General features: G+C 42.4%; 1 protein-coding gene across 3 annotated transcripts in view; it reads left to right on the forward strand.

Moving 5' to 3' along the window:
• LOC140421290 (GDNF-inducible zinc finger protein 1-like) overlaps positions 1 to 14,982 on the forward strand; it is a 34,570-nt gene extending 19,588 nt beyond the window's left edge. For all 3 annotated transcript variants that reach the window (XM_072505899.1, XM_072505908.1, XM_072505917.1), the window contains exons 5-7: positions 3,115 to 3,282; positions 4,064 to 4,221; positions 9,364 to 14,982. In XM_072505899.1, the coding sequence (XP_072362000.1) occupies positions 3,115 to 3,282; positions 4,064 to 4,221; positions 9,364 to 10,026 (989 nt within the window). In that variant the 3' untranslated portion in view covers positions 10,027 to 14,982. The remainder of the gene's footprint in view (positions 1 to 3,114; positions 3,283 to 4,063; positions 4,222 to 9,363) is intronic.
• The last annotated feature ends 1,547 nt before the right edge of the window (positions 14,983 to 16,529 follow it).

Consider the following 16,529-nt stretch of genomic DNA (forward strand, 5'->3'; position numbering starts at 1 on the left):
AGGTGCTCGGGGAGCCCGGCAAATCACACCCATATGTTCTGGGCGTGCCCGGCGCTGGAGGGGTTTTGCGAGGACTGTGTCCAAGGTGGTGAACACCCGGGTCAAGCCGAGCTGGGGTGTAGCATTATTTGGGGTATCGGACAAGCCGGGAGTGCAGGAGGTGAAAGAGGCTGGTATTCTGGCCTTTGCGTCCCTGGTAGCCCGGTGGAGGATTCTGCTACTGTGGAAAGATGCGAAGCCCCCAAGCGTAGAAGCTTGGATTAATTACATGGCAGGGTTCATTAAATTGGAGAGGGTAAAGTTTGCCTTGCGGGGATCTGTGCAAGGGTTCCTCAGGCGGTGGCAACCGTTCCTAGACTTTCTGGCGAAACGTTAGGAGGAGATCAGCAGCAGCAACCCGGGGGAGGGGGGGGGGTGTGGGGCAGGGGGAGGATTATGTGGGAGGGGGAGGCGTAGGGGGTGGGAGGGAGGGTGGGGGGCCAGGGGGATGGGGGGTGGGAGGGGGGGTCTCGGGGTATGTGTTCATTTTGTTTCGTGGGGGGGGTCTATATATTGGGGGAATTCTCTGCGTAATTTGGGCGTACGGTGTCTTTCTGTGTGGTTTCTTTTTTCTTTCTTTAAGGGGGGGGGTTTTGTTGACAATTTGTTAAAATTTAATTAAAAATATTTTTTAAAGAACAAAAAACATTCCTGCTAGTAATTTTTATTGTTGAGTTTTCTGAGATGTTTCATTACACAAAGGGTGCTTTAGGAATACAGAATGTTAAAGTAGCTGCTCTTTTGGACTTTTACAGGAAAATCTCACTTGGCAGGAACTGGTAAAAAACAGTTTGTTGACATATCACATGGCATGCAACATAATAATTATGTCACCATAACAATTCATTTGATTTCCTTATGTATGATTTTGTGGCCCCTCTCGTGGAGTGGCTGAATTCAAACTCTGAAAGTTGAGCTTTGCTTTTTGCGCTTTCAGCTTCCAAACTGCAGCATTTGCAAACCATCTACACCACTGGAATAATGGATGGTTGAAAACATGCAGGCAGAAGCATAATCTCAAGTTGAGATCACTTGATCCTCAAACTCTGCGTTTAAAATAACCAAACATATGGCATACATCCGAGACGGTGTATTGCCAAAGAGCATGTCGATTCTGTTATTCATCTTCATCTAGAGCTTCTCCATGCTCATATTTTAACCTTTTGTAGATGTTTGGAATTTATTAGAATGAAAGCTTTCTGCAAATTTGTAGAATGTTAAGCAATATTTGCAGAGTACAGTCTAAAAGCTGCTTTGATAGAATTGGAAAAATGAATAAACAGAACTCTTTCTCAACAATGTGCTAACATTTCAAACGTCCGCTCTCAATAGACATATTCTCTGTATACTCAGCTGTCAATAATTCATTAAACTGCTCTTTAGACTGGAACCCATTATCACGTTTTGTTCTCCCATGCTTGGTTCTATTGATCCACGTATGTAGGAGCAGTTACAACAGTTTGTACTATTACTGATTCAGTTAACCTGTCTTTCTCTTTCAGATACTGACTGATCTATCTATATTAACGGCAATTTGTGTTTTTTTTACAATCTTTTTTTATCACAATGAAAGAACATATGGAAGGGGAGAACTATTGCCACAGTTATAAAAGCTCAGATTTGGACTACAAGTGGAATAGTGTGCACAGTTCAGAACGGTATAGGCTGAGAATGTATAGGCTTTAGAAGAAGTCTTCAGTGTACAGTCACCAGAACGTTATCAAGGCTCAGGGTTAGATGAGAGTTTACATAAGTGGATTCTGGAATATAGATTTCCCCCCCCCCCCAATTAAGGGGCAATTTAACGTGGCCAATCCACTTATCCTGTACATCTTTGGGTTGTGGGTGTGAGACCCACGCAGATATGTGGAGAATTTGCAAACTCCACATGGACAGTGACCTGGTCCCAGGATTGAACCCAGGTCCATTTCTGGAATATAGACGGTTAAGGAGTGAATTGATTAAATTAATTAGGGTTTTGAAAAGAATCGATTGGGAAGAAAGAAAAATGTTTTCCAATGGCGGGGTTGTCTAGGACAAAGGGACATAACCTTAAAGTCAGAGCCAGGCCATTCGGAGAGAACTAGGAAAGATTTGTTCATTTAAGGCATAACAGACATGTGGAACACGCTTTCAAAAACCCAATAGATGCTCATTCAATTAGTCATTTTAAATTTGAGATTGATTTGGAGCCAACGCATATGAACATACGAATTAGAAGCAGGGATAGACCACTTGGGCCCTCGAGCCTACTCCGCCATTGAGTATCATCATGGCTGATCTGATTGTAGCTTCACTCCCACATTCCTGCCCCTACCCCATAACCTTTCACCCCCTTGTTAATCAAAAAACTCTCTAGCTCAGCCGTAAAAATATTCAAAGACTCTGATTCCACTACCTTTTGTGGAAGAGAGTTCCAGAAACTCCAAGAAAAAAGATTTTTCCCCAATACTGTCTTAAATGGGTGACCCCTTATTTTTAAAATGCAACCCTGAGTTTTAGATTCCCTGACAAAAAGAAACATCCTCTCCGCACCTACCCTGTCAAAATCCCTCAGGATCTTAAAGGTTTTCATCAAATCTCTTATTCTGTGGGCACAAACCTGAGATCTCCAACCTTTTCTCATAAGGCACCCTGTCCATTCCTAATAGTCCAGCAAACGTTTTCTGAATTGCGTCTTAACACATTTGCATCTTTCCTTAAATATGGAGACCAATACTACACAATACTCTAGATGTGATCTCACCACTGAAGCATATCTCCCTAATTTTGTAATCAATTCCCCTCACAATAATTCATGACATTCTATTAACTTTTCTAATTACTTGCTGCACCTGTAGGCTCTAACGTTTGTGATTCATGCACTAGGACACCCAGATCCCTCTGCACCTCAGCTCTGTAGATGTGTGGGATTATGATACAGGTCATCCATCATCTCATTAAATGGTGAAGCAGGCTCGTGGAGCTGAATGACGTTCCCCTGTTACTATGTAATAGTCACCACAGTTTCTGATCACTAACATTCAAATTTTCAAGATTATGCAGTTGTATTAATTTGACTGTTTTACCTTGCAGGTGAAAAACCCTTTATGTGTGAAACATGTGGCAAAAGTTTTGCTTCAAAGGAGTATCTGAAACATCATAATAGAATCCACACTGGATCAAAGCCATTTGTGTGTGAGATCTGCTACCGAGCTTTCGCACAAAGAAATTCTCTTCACCAACACCTTCGAGTTCACACAGGTGTGATATGATTTGCTCTATCTTTTATCCCTTATGAAATCTGAGTGGACCACAAAACATGCCTCATTTTATTATTTACTTAAGTCGAGCATTAAACTTGAGCTTGCTTTAATGTTGATTATCTAAATTTTGCAATCATCTGGAGCAGCTGTATTAAAACAAATTGCATTACTAATCAAAGACTCAAACCTTTACTAAATTTGGAAGAAAGAAATGGCTAGCTTTGTTATGAGGGATGAATAGTTCTTGGGTCTTCACATGTGATTCTGCTGCAGGTATTAAACATCTTTATTATAATTTATTAAGTTGAATTTTGAAATAATTTTGCAGGTTGTAAAGTGTATATCAACAACCTTTGCCATTATAATTACTGTTAGAACTTGTGTATGTCAGCTTACAACAGATCTGTCTCGGAACATGGAATGGGTTAGCAATGCGCTCTTGGTGTGACTGGTCAGCAACCTCAAAGGGGAAGGAAAAAAATAATGAAGTTATAGGTGAACTTCACCAAAGTGTGTTGGCCGTGGGAGGAGTGTTCATGTTGCAGCTTGGCCTGCTGAATCAGCCTTCGATCACTTCCACCCCTTCACCCGACTTTCTAAAAGAAGTGTATAAAGATATTAAACAGCGCCACCTTGGGTTCATAATTTGAAATTTGTATTTGCATATTATAATGATGCTAGCATATTGCTGAAGGTGCCTGAATGCAATGTTTGAAGCTTTGAAATGCTAAGGCAAGCAATGTTCTGTTTTAGCCTCCAGTCATTTGTGTCTTTTTCAGGTGAGAGGCCCTATTGCTGTGAACAGTGTGCCAAACAGTTCACACAGCTCAATGCCCTGCAACGCCACTATCGAATACATTCAGGGGAGAAACCTTTTATGTGCAGTGCATGTGGGAGGACCTTTACTGATAAATCTACGCTCAGAAGACATGCTTCGGTAAGTATCTGAATGATTCCACGTAATAAATCTGTTTCCTCTGTAAGTCCCTGAAGTGTTCAAATTCTGGGCCAAGAAAATAAATAAGAGTCTGGACCGAGAAAATAAAGAGAAATCACTCCCATTAGTAAGAGGGTTATGCAAAAAAGGCAGAGGATGCCGATTTAAGAAAAAGGAGCACATAAGGAAAATTATTTTACGCGGTGAGTGGTTAGGATCTGAAAAGTTAGTGCCCCAGGGTGTGATAGAGGCAGATTTAATTATAGCTTTCAAAAGGGAATTGCATAATTATCCGAAGAAGAAGAAAAATGCTGGCATAGACATGACGGACCAAATGCTCTTCCCCTCCCCCCCCCCCCCCCCCCCCCCCCCCCCCCGTGCTGTAACCTTTCTGTCATTCTCAACTATAATTTTCAGACAAAGCCCTTCTTTCCTTTTTCCAGAGTAACACAGTTTGCATGTGACTTTGGCATTTTTGTGTAACAAAGTGGATTATAGCTTTCCTGCAGATGGATTCTCTCATGGGATTACAATCATATCTGCCTTCTCATAGCCTTTTTTTTTTGTTTCTCCAAAATGAGTCTTACAGATTACAAACCATCGACAAATACATAAACTTAACAGATTGTGACTTTAGCACAAAATGGCTAGTTTAAAAATGTAGATCTCAAAATTTCTTGCACGGTAATCTTCTTAGATGTCTAACACCTTGTTTCTGTGTGCAGTTCCCATGAACTTTTCCGCTCTGAATTTGTGCATCAGCATTTATAATGGAAATTGTCTGTGTAAATTTCCCTGCTGCATTTCGCAGGATATTGCATTTCTCTTTGGCCTTTACATCAGGTTGTATCAGTACCTTTCAGTGCCACTATTTTAATATCCACGTGTGTGGATTTTGCCCTTCCCATGTTTTGGGTTTCTCCACCCTCCAATCTTCATATATGTAATAATAACTGATTACTTGAGGGGGCAGCACTGCTGCCTCAGGGCGCTGAGGTCCCAGGTTCGATCCTGGCCCTGGGTCACTGTCCGTGTGTCACCCTACCTAGACCCGTTCCCCCCACTCCATACCTGTAACCCCACCCAACCGGCACATGCTTTGGACTGTGGGAGGAAGCCAGAGCACCAGAGGGAACCCACACAGACACTGGAGAAAGTGCAAACTCCACAGACAGTCACAAGTCTGGAATCGAACCTGGGTCCCTGGCGCTGTGAGGCCACTGTGCCACCATGCTTTAAATATTGTTCAAAACCTTTAGTCTAACCTTTACTGTATACTAAAGCTATCTTTCCTAACAACAGAATGCTACAATTTCTGTTCCATAGGCTGTTTCATTTATAATTGAAATTTATTTATAAAATCAACTTTGACAGTTTTTTGTCCAGTGTTCAACCAGAGTTTCTAAATTGCAATTCTTTCTGCTTTAATTTGGACAAGTGTCTTGTACTGAATCCTGCATTCCATATCTGGTCCAGTTTCTCCTCACCGGCATTTAAATTTTAATGAACTTGTCTTTAAAAAAAAATTTAAGTATTTTTATTAAGGTTTTGCAGAATTTTTCATAATAAAGCAGTAGTAACAACAATAACAAGACAAACTAGAGTGAATATTAACATAGTGCAAAAAGAGAATATACAATAACAATTAAATAGACATTACCCCACGCGACTCAGTCTTCCCACACCATCCCAATGAAGCACTCACCCCCCCCCCCCCCCCCCACAGATTGCTGCTGCTGACATTTTAATTTTCCCCGAGAAAGTCGACGAACGGCTGTCACCTCCAAGAGAACCCTAGCGTAGACCCTCTTGAGGTAAACTTTATTTTCTCGAGGCTGAGAAACCCAGCCATGTCGTTAACCCAAGTCTCTGCACTCGGGGGCTTCGAGTCCCTCCACATTAATAAAATCCGTCTCCAGGCTACTAGGGAGGCAAAGGCCAAGACGTCAGCCTCTTTCGCCCCCTGAACTCCCAGATCTTCTGACACTCCAAGGATCGCTATCTCTGGACTCACCACCACCCGTGTGTTCAAGCACCTTGGACATTGCCCTCGCGAACCCTTGCTGGAACTCTCTCAACTCCGGGCATGCCCAAAACATGTGGACATGGTTTGCAGGGCTGCCCTTGCACCTCAACTGTCTTCTACCCCAAAAAGCTTGCTCATTCTCGCTGCCGTCATGTGTGCCCAGTGGACCACCTTAAATTGAATTAGACTGAGCCTGGCACATGAGGAGGAATTAACCCTGCCCAGGACTCTTCCCACAGACCCGCTTCCAACTCCTCACCTAGCTCCTCCTCCCACTTGCCCTTGAGCTCCTCCACCGGGGTTTCCTCCGCCTCCTGTAGTTCCTGATAGATATCCAACACCTTCCCCTCCCCTACCCAGGTGCCGGAGACCACCCTGTCCTGTATCCTCTGGCGACAGCGTCAGAAAGGCCACTACCTGTTTTTTCAGGAAGGCTCGTACTTGCAGATATTTAAAGGCGTTTCCTGGCGGCAGATTAAATTTGTCCTCTAGCGCCTTCAAACTGGGAAAGCTTCCGTCTATGAAGAGATCTCCCATCCTTCTGATGCCTGCCTTCTGCCAGCTCTGGAACCCACCATCCATCCTACCTGGGACAAACCTGTGGTTGTTACATAATCGAGGTCCAGACCGACGCTCCTTCCACCTTCATGTACCTCCTCCACTGTCCCCAGATCCGCAGTGTCGCCACCACCACCGGACTTGTGGAGTAACGGGTCGGCGAGAACGGGAAAGGAGCCGTTATCAAAGCTCCCAGACTAGTACCTTTACACGAAGCCGCCTCCAGCTGCTCCCACGCCCCCCCCCCCCCCCCCCCCCCCCTTCCCATTGCCCACTTCCTAATCTTAGCTATATTGGCCGCCTAGTAGTTGCGAAAGTTCAGCAGCGCCAACAGCGATCTCCTTATTCTCCCACACAAAGCCGAAATGATCCTACTCACCCACTTAAAAAAGGCCTTGCGGATGAAGATGGGGAGGCACCGAAAGACAAATAAAAATCTGGGGAGGACAGTCATTTTCACGGTCTGCACCCTCCCTGCCAGTGACAGCGGAAGCATGTCCCACCTTTTAAAGTCCCCTTCAATTTGCTCCACCAACTGGGTCAGGTTGAGCCTGTGCAGGGCAGCCCATTTCCTGGCCACCTGTATACCCAGGTAACAAAAACTTTCTCTACCATCCTGAGCGGCAGCTCTTTCAGTCTCTCTTCCTGCCCCTTGGCCTGGATCACAAACAACTCGTTCTTTCCCATGTTCAGTTTGTACCCTGAAAAACTACCAATCCCTCAGGATCCGCAGAACCTCCCTCATCCCCTCCACAGGGTCCGAAATGTACAGGAGCAAATCATCTGCGTATAGCGAGACCCGATGTCTTTCCCCCCCCCCCCCATCCGAACCAGTCCCCGCCAGTTCCTCGAGGCGCTCAGCGCCATAGCTAGTGGTTCTATAGCTAGGGCAAATAGTAATGGGGAGAGGGGACATCCCTGCCTCATTCCCCGGTGAAGCTCGAAGTACCCCAACCTCAGCCGGTTTGTACATACACTTGCCACAGGCGCCTGGTACAGCAATTTCACTCGGCCAATAAAGCCCTCACCAAACCCGAACCACCCCAGCGTTTCCCACAGGTACTCCCACTCCACCCAGTCAAAGGCTTTCTCTGCGTCCATCGCTGTTACCCGCCTCCCCTCTGAGGGCATCATAATATTCAAAAGTCTCCAGACATTGGTATTGAGTTGTCTGCCTTTAATAGACCCAGTCTGGTCTTCCTCTATCACCTGTGGGACGCAGTCCTCCATTCTTGTGGCCAGAATCTTAGCTAGCAATTTGGCATCCACGTTTAAAAGCGAAATCGGCCTGTATGACCCGCAATTTTCCGGGTCCTTCCCTCGTTTAAGAATGAGTGAGATCAAGGCCTGTGACATTGTTGGGGGGAGGGTTCCTTTCTCTCTAGCCTCATTGAAGGTCCTCATCAGGAGTGGGCTGAATATTTCCGAAAATTTCTTATTGAATTCTACCTGGTAACCATCTGGCCCCGGGGCTTTACCCGATTGCATGCCCTCTGTACCCTTGACAATATCCTCCAATTCAATTGGGGCCCCCAGCCCCTCCACCAGGTCCACTTCCTCCTTTGGAAACCTCAACTGGTCCAAAAATTGCCTCATCCCTTCTGCTCCCGTCGGGGGCTCCGACCCGTATAGTTTACTATAGAACTCCTTAAAGACTCCGTTCACCTCTCTCTCTCTCTCTCTCTCTCTCTCTCTCTCTCTTCCTCCTCCCCCCCCCCCCCCCCCCCCGATCCAAGACCATGTTACCCTCCTTATTATTTACTCCCCCCGATTTCCCTGGCCGCCTCCCTCTTTCGCAGTTGGTGTGCCAGCATTCTACTCGCTTTCTCCCCGTATTCATAGACTGCCCCCCTTGCCTTCCTCAGCTGTGCTACCGCTTTCCCTGTGGTCAGCAGTTCAAACTCCGCCGCTCCCTCAGTAGCCCCGTCTCGGGGGCCTCCGCGTATCTCCTGTCCACTTGGAGTATCTCCTCCACCAGTTGCAATGTACGATTTGTCTCTTAACACTTCATGTGATGGTGTGTTCCAAATTCTAACTAGTTTATGGGTAAAGAAGTTTCTTCTGAATTCCTTATTCGTGAATATTTTAATGGAAACGTATTTTCTATGTCATCCTTATTCAATCCCTTCATAATTTTAAAAACCTCCGTTCGGCCACCCTTCAGCCTTCTCCCTTCTAGAGAAAAATATCCCAGTTTCTTCAGTCCCTCGTAATAGCTGTAAGCTCTCAGTGCTGGGTTGAATTAGGAGCAGGCATAGGCCATTAGGCCCCTGGAGCTTGCTTCGTCAATCACTAAGATCATGACTGACTTGATTGGGGCCTCAATTCCTCTTTCTGCGATTTATGCTATTCATGGTCTATTTTTGCTTATAGTCTATAATAGTCATGAAAATGACATGTAGCATGACAGAATGAACACATTCAGCAAGGTTCCAACTCTGGTGCTTTCTGCATGCTCATGATATATTTTTAACTTGTGTGCATTTGAGCGGTGCTGGTCTAAACTATTTAAATCATCTTTTAACGACTGTCACAATTGTTTTTTAAATTATTAACAGGTTCATAGCAAGAATGCACCATGGCAATCCTTCCTCGTAAATTTGAATGAGGGCTCTAAAAAGCGCAATATTCAAAGAACAGATCTCCACCCATTTGTTGATTGTGAGCAAGTTATCCCCTCAGAAGCACAAGAAGAATCAGCATCTTGTCCAGAAATAATCAGTGACCAAAATACAATAACGCTCCATGGAAACATCTCTTCGCATGAACAACACACATCTGGTACTTCAGATTGGTGGTCAGCTGGTTTGCCTTCCATCACTATGGTAACTCAAGCAGCCTCCATGATGGCCACTTTTAATGAACTTGCTGTACTCCACGCACTAGATTCTGTGCAACCTCATTTGCATACCTTGGCTAATGTTGAGCAGCTGGGTGCTGCAAGTGCACAAGCTCTCGTGCTTGACAGCAATGCATTGGAAAAACATGGGACCCCTAGCACAAGCATTGTGACTACAATTTCTGTACCTGCATGCCTAACCATGACTAGTCACATCGGTAACATGTTAACACATGCAGCTGGGGTTGAGCAAATGCAGAGTGCAACACCTGTCACCATATCAACCGGTTCTTCACAGCCAACTGTTATGCAGACTGATAATCTGCCGACATTGCAGAGTACGGTAAATGGAGTGACCAATATGCAGAATATTCAAATGTAAGCTAGTATTGTTTCCACTCTCCCCTAGAATTATGGATTAACTTTAAATGATCAGAATCTAGATTTTGGAAAGGAAAAAGGAATAAATTATAAGTCACGGTTTGTCCTCCTTTGGCTATCTGTGAAATACTTGCAATTTGTACTCACTGGGCTGCAGCTGTATAATCTGGGGCATCAAGTGCACTGGTTTATTTTCTTAACTCCTTTTGGACCACACAAAGTTGCACAGTAGTTTCTTTTTGTGCTTCCAATTTTTTCTTAAACCTTTTGTGCTGGGTTTCCATGAAATATGTTTTCTTAACACAAGTAAGTTTTAGTAACCAGTTAAGCTTTGACTATTGGAATTTGAAGCATCAGAAGATCTTTATATCTAATATGATTTGATGGGTCCTGCAAAGCAAATCCCGGGATGCTAACTGTTTAATTGTCCGTTTGTTACGCGGAATAATTTTTTTTTTTTTTAAATCTGACATTAATTGTGGCATATTATATGGCACATTATTACTGAAAACCAAAATTGCATGTTTTAAGTTTTGGTCAACAAAGATCTGGTTGACAAATATGCTTTCTTCATTTTGGATACCCGTAGCATTTCAGGCCTATAGCCTTACGATGTGGGTAACAGTATTTACATCCCAGTATCCCCCATGGAAATGCACGTGCCTTTTAATACTCTGTAGGTAGATGACTAGTTTGAGAGGAAAATTTGATAATGTCATAAAACCAAACACAAATTGCCACCAAAGTCTTGAACAATTCCGAAGCTTAAGCCAGAATGATAATTAAACTTGTAAAACGTATGACATGGTAATTTAGAATGTATTAGGCATATAGAGAATATTGTAGTAGGAGGAATTTACTTTATTATATCACTCAGTATAATATTGGGGTTTTGTGGACATCTTGTAAACCTGTATTTAACTTTAATATAATTTTTGATTTTTTTGCGGATCTCTCAAATGCAATTGTAGAGAATGTCAAGTCAAAATGGCATGCGGATCTCCTTGTATGTGTGCGCGCTAACTTATCTCAACAGCTTTTTGGAAGTTTATCCATTTTTCTGATCAATTTTGATTTATCAGATTGTGAACACTCTATTGAAAATGAGTGTGATTGAGCCTGTGACAGAGTTTTTAAAAACCAGCATGTCCTATCAATAATGGACAAACTCCTCATCAATTTGTCCAGACTTCCTTCAACCTTATTTCATCTTCACTTACCAACTCGGCATCTAGCTCTTTTAAAGAAAAACGTGTTAGAAATGTCTAAATCTAATTCAATATCTTGATAAAACATTCTCTGCCCTTCAATCTACCTATTTCATTTAAAAGGTTTGAAAGAACTTCAAAAGTAGAAATGTAGTCATTGCTTTCGTTTTTCCCCCTTTGATCCAGTGTAGGAACATTGCAGACATCTTTCAATTTGCTCACTTTTCTCACCAAACGGCCGATAAAGCCTAATTGACCTTAGGTAGTGCTTACTTTCAGCAATTGGACTTTGTGGTCTTAAAGAGCCAGGGCTCATTAAACCACATTATCAGCATCATGTGGCATATGCATGGGTTATTTTAACACTATAGAATGCGACCTGCCGCAGGGGGGGAATCGGTTTTACATCAGCTTTTCTCCAGCGCCAGAATTGGTTTTGTTTAAGCAAGATTAGGAAAACCCCTGTGCAGTGGTTAGCACTGCTGTCTCACGGCACTGGGTTCAATCCCGGCCCTTCGTCACTGTTCGTGTGGCGTTTGCCCATTCTCCCCGTGTCTGCGTGGGTCTCAACCCCACAACCCAAAGATGTGGATTGGCCACGCTAAATTGCCCCTTAATTGGGGGGGGGGGGGGAGATTTGGATACTCTAAATTTAGTTTTTAAAAGGTTGGAAAAAACCCTATTTAAAGCTTCTGCCACCTCTCCAACCACCAAAAGTACGTGTCATGAAGGTCTGGTAACCTATCCTTTCAGAGTTCTGAGTTTTTTCAGAACCAACTTTTTCCAGACCATTTATTCCATATCGTCTGGTTATATTTAAGTTTTCAATTCCACTGCAATTTATTTAAAGAAAACATTATTTAATCTCTCAACCTCCATCCTCCACAGTTATAAACATGCTTCATCCCTGAGTGGTTATTTCCCTATTTAACTATTTTTATTTTGCTCATGAAAGCCCTTATACTTTTCCTTCCTATCACCTGCAAGTTGTCTTTTCATATTCTCTTTTGACCTTTCTAATCTCCCCTTTCACCTCATGATTAATTTTATCAGATGTCCTCTTTCAAGCTTCGTTTCAGTTTTAATCTCTTTTTATCCATGGAACTCACTTTTCTAACGCCCTCCCATTAACAAAAATGTTTAGTTTGCTTTTTACCCATTTTGCTGTTTATGTTTGCTGCTGCTGGTCCATAGGTATTCTTGCAAAAGGCTTCTGCCCAGTGAACAAAATCATTTGCATTTTTGCCAAATTTTACTTATCCAGAAACTGCATAACCAGAAATATGATTTTGTCGCAAATAAAGCTGCATCTCTGTCATAGCTTCAGTATCACATCCCTCGTGGCTCCTCTTATTATTGATTAATGATATGTGGACATCACTGGCCCATCCCTAATTTCCAATGAGAAGATAGGGTGGGCCACCACCTTGAACTGCTGCAGTCTGTGTTGTAGGCACACCCTCCGTTCTTTTAGGAAAGGATTTCTAAGATTTTGACTCCGCAACAGGTGCAGTGCCCTGCTTCAAGCCCAGATGGTGTGTGATTTGGAGGAGAACATTCAGGTGGTGGTGTTCCCATGTATCTTGCTCTTATTTCCCTTGATGATGGACGTTGCGGGTTTGACGCATGCCATCAAATAAGCTTTGGCGAGTTGCTGCAGTGCAACCAACAAATGGTTTATAACTTTTGACTTTTGTTTTGAATACTTGTACATTCATACATGTACCACTCATTTTTGCTATTGTTATTTTTGAATGTTAACTTGTATTCTGTTCACCAATTTTCCAATTTATATTTTTATTCTCCTTTGGTCCTTCTGCATCAGTGTTCTATTTCTACACCTTCTTTCCACTTTCTGTCCTCTGGTGGCAGAATCAATTTTAGATGTTCTGTTAATCCTTCTAGATTTCCGATGGTCTAATCTACCATTGTTTAATAAGTATAGTCAAAATTTCAATTTTAAGCCGTGATTGGTAATGTTACCTTGTCCCACCCAATCACATTTTCCACTAGTTGATTATGAAACAAAATGATTGCAGTAATTTGGAGTTCTTGGCCAAATTACCCCTCTCCCAGCCTGAGGATTGATTTTTATTTTACTCATTTACAGGATGTGGGCATCGCTGGTTAGGCCAGCATTTAATGCTCATCCCTGGTTACCCTTCAGAAGGATAATGGAGTGGCAAGTGCCTTTGATAGAAAACATTTTTAAGAAGAATAAGAGTATCACTTCATATGCAAATATTAAGTAGTTCCAGTCTAAATCTCTGTCAAATACCCCCTTTATGTTATTGAACAATTTCCACTGGGTCACGAGCAACAATTAACAATTGTGCCGAGTGACATTTTAAAATTGGTAATGGTGGGGAAAGCTCTGTAGAGGACAGAAGTAACAAAATTGCTCTGGCAACCTTCACCAGAGCATTCCGGCCACCTGTGTCCGATCCAAGATAATGGACACAATCCAGGCTGCTGTCAATGGCACCCTTTTTTTAAATCGCCAGCAAACACCAGGTGAGACCTCCCTAAAAGGAGGAGTTCTGATGTTGCCCCCAACATATGTGCAGCCTGAGACAAATGTGTAAAAATGGGGTGAATGTTTATATTTTTTAGTGTAATTAAAGTGTACAGAAGGCTTTCCGTCTTTGAAACCTTCTTTGGATTTTTGAGCTGCATTTTTCAATTTGAGACCAATATCTTAGCTCTTTGTAAATTTTTATCTTTCTCCTGTTTCAAGTTGACGTGATGAAGTGTTCAGATTTTGCAACTTTTTGTGATCAGATATATTAATAGCAATTTGAAAAATGGACTGAATTTTTAAGCAAAACAGCTGAAATGTCTCAAAGTAGAATTTTAAACGCTTTACATGCAACAAACACATTATAGCAATTGCTTAATAGGTTTTTGTTACTACATACGTGATCCAAGAAGCAATAATTTATTTCTTCAGAATTATTTGGAACGTTCTGATGAACTAAGCTTCCAGTATCTTTTGATGCTATCGAACTGATCTTGCCTTTTCACAGTAACTTCATTGCAGTGTTAATGTAAGCCTACTTGTGACAATAAAGAAAAAGAAAAGAAGATATATTTCCCCAAATGCCAGCCTTTTCTGCTCTTTTGACCTGTGATATATATCCCTGTCTCTCTCTCTCTCTCTCTCTCTCTCTCTCGCTCCACTCTCTCTCTCCATTCTCTCTCCCACCCACACCTTTCCCCCACCCCTTCCCAAGATAAATACAATCTTTAACTTCAAATGCAATTTTGCACAGCTGAACCGCTCTAATATTGCATTCCCTTATGGCTTCCACAAATCTTGCTGAAAACTGATGCAGAAAAGGAATTTATTTGCGGAAAACTGAAAGCTGCGCGCATTTTAAATCAGGAAATGTCACAAAACAAAGCACCCATTAAATTTTGCCTATATTACAGACTTGACATTACCCTACAGTTTCTTCATTTGGATTTTTTAATGTTTAAAAACGAAATAGTCAAACTTTCAATAGTTCTCCCAAAAACGCCTTATTTATTTTATTTTCATACCTCAAATATATTATGGTGTGTATTTTAATCATGTGAGTGAAGCAAGATTGAATGTTGTCATTATTTCTAATTATTTGTTAGCATTGATAGTCTAATGCTTCAACGAAAATGTTATTTATCTTGGAAAACATCAAGTACGATGTTTATTTTCTTATTTTCCTATGAAAGTGCTTATATAGGTAGTAAAGATATGAATGTACAACAGACCTTTCTTAATGTTGTGTTTTCTTTTATCTTTCTCCGCATACTTGAACAGCCTGTTAAAGCTTTATGATTAAAGTATTTAATTTAAATTAATGGGTCTGAGAAAAACAGTAAACGTGGTACACACAAAACAAATTTAGGATCAGGAGTAGACCATGCTGCTCCTTAAACGTGCTCTGCCATTCAATTAGACCATGGCTGATGTACACCAGGACCCCATTTCCTCACCTTTGCTCCCTATCCCTTGCTAAACAAAAATCTATTGGGTCTTTGCCTTGAAGCTCCAATTGTTCTGTGATCCATCTTTGGGATGGGCTTGGGTCACAGAATTCCAGATTTCTACTGCCCTTTATGTGAGAAATTACTTCAGATTTTGCTCCTAAATGGTCTAGCTTTTGTATTAAAGTTAAGATAGCGTGCTTTTGATTCAAAAGAATATGCGATAAATGCGGAGAACTATCAAATCCTTTTAATTCAAACACCTTGATTATTTTTCCTTTAACTTTCAAAGCTTCGGTGAGTACAAGCCAAGTTTATGTCCTTGTAATTAAAATCTCTAGCCCTCTGTCATTTTGGTGAATTTATGCTGTATTTCCCATGAAGCCAGTGTATTGTCATTGAGGTGCAGTACTCCAGATGGGAAATATACAACTGCAATAATTATTCACTTTGCATTTCCACTACCTTGATGTAAGGCCAGTACTCCATTATCCTCTTTCATTGCTTTAGCACCTGTCAACTACCTTTTATTGATTTCTTTGCTTGGACCCTCACTGTTTTGCTGCCCTATCAATCCTAGTTTCTCAGCGATTCAAAAATACTCTTGAATTTAGCTTCCTTGGGTCCAACGTGGATGACTGCAGTAGCCCAAATCAAACTCTATTTTACACATTTGACCTCTGCAACTTACTGCTCCCATTTGCACTACTTGCAAATTCTTCTTAGTCTCAATCCAAGTCATGAATAAATACGATGAAAATTTGAGTCCATATCATAGAATTTACAGTGCAGAAGGTGGCCATTCGGCCCATTGAGTGCACCGGCTCTTGGAAAGAGCACCCTACCCCAAGCACACACCTCCATCCTATCCCCATAATCCAGTAATCCCACCCAACACAAGGGCAATTTTGCATGGTCAATCCACCAAACCTGCACATATTTGGACTTTGGGCAACCAGAGGAAACCCATGCACACACGGGGAGAACGTGCAGACTCCGACAGACAGTGACCCAAGCCGGGAATCGATCCTGGGACCCTGGAGCTGTGAAGCAATTGTGCTAACCGCTATGCTAACGGATACCTGGGGAACAGCACTTTTTAGCACAGTAGCATAGTGGTTAGCACTGTTGCATCACAGCACCAGGGTCCCAGGTTTGATTCCTGGCTTCCGTCACTGTCTGTGCAGAGTCTGCATGTTCTCCCCATGTCTGCGTGGGTTTCCTCCGGGTGCTCCGGTTTCCTCCCACAAGTCCCAAAACACATGCTGTTAGGTAATTTGGACATTCTGAATTCTCCCTCTGTGTACCCGAACAGGTGCTGGATTGTGGC

The sequence above is a fragment of the Scyliorhinus torazame genome, chromosome 1 (assembly GCF_047496885.1).
Source record: "Scyliorhinus torazame isolate Kashiwa2021f chromosome 1, sScyTor2.1, whole genome shotgun sequence".
NCBI lineage: Eukaryota > Metazoa > Chordata > Chondrichthyes > Carcharhiniformes > Scyliorhinidae > Scyliorhinus > Scyliorhinus torazame.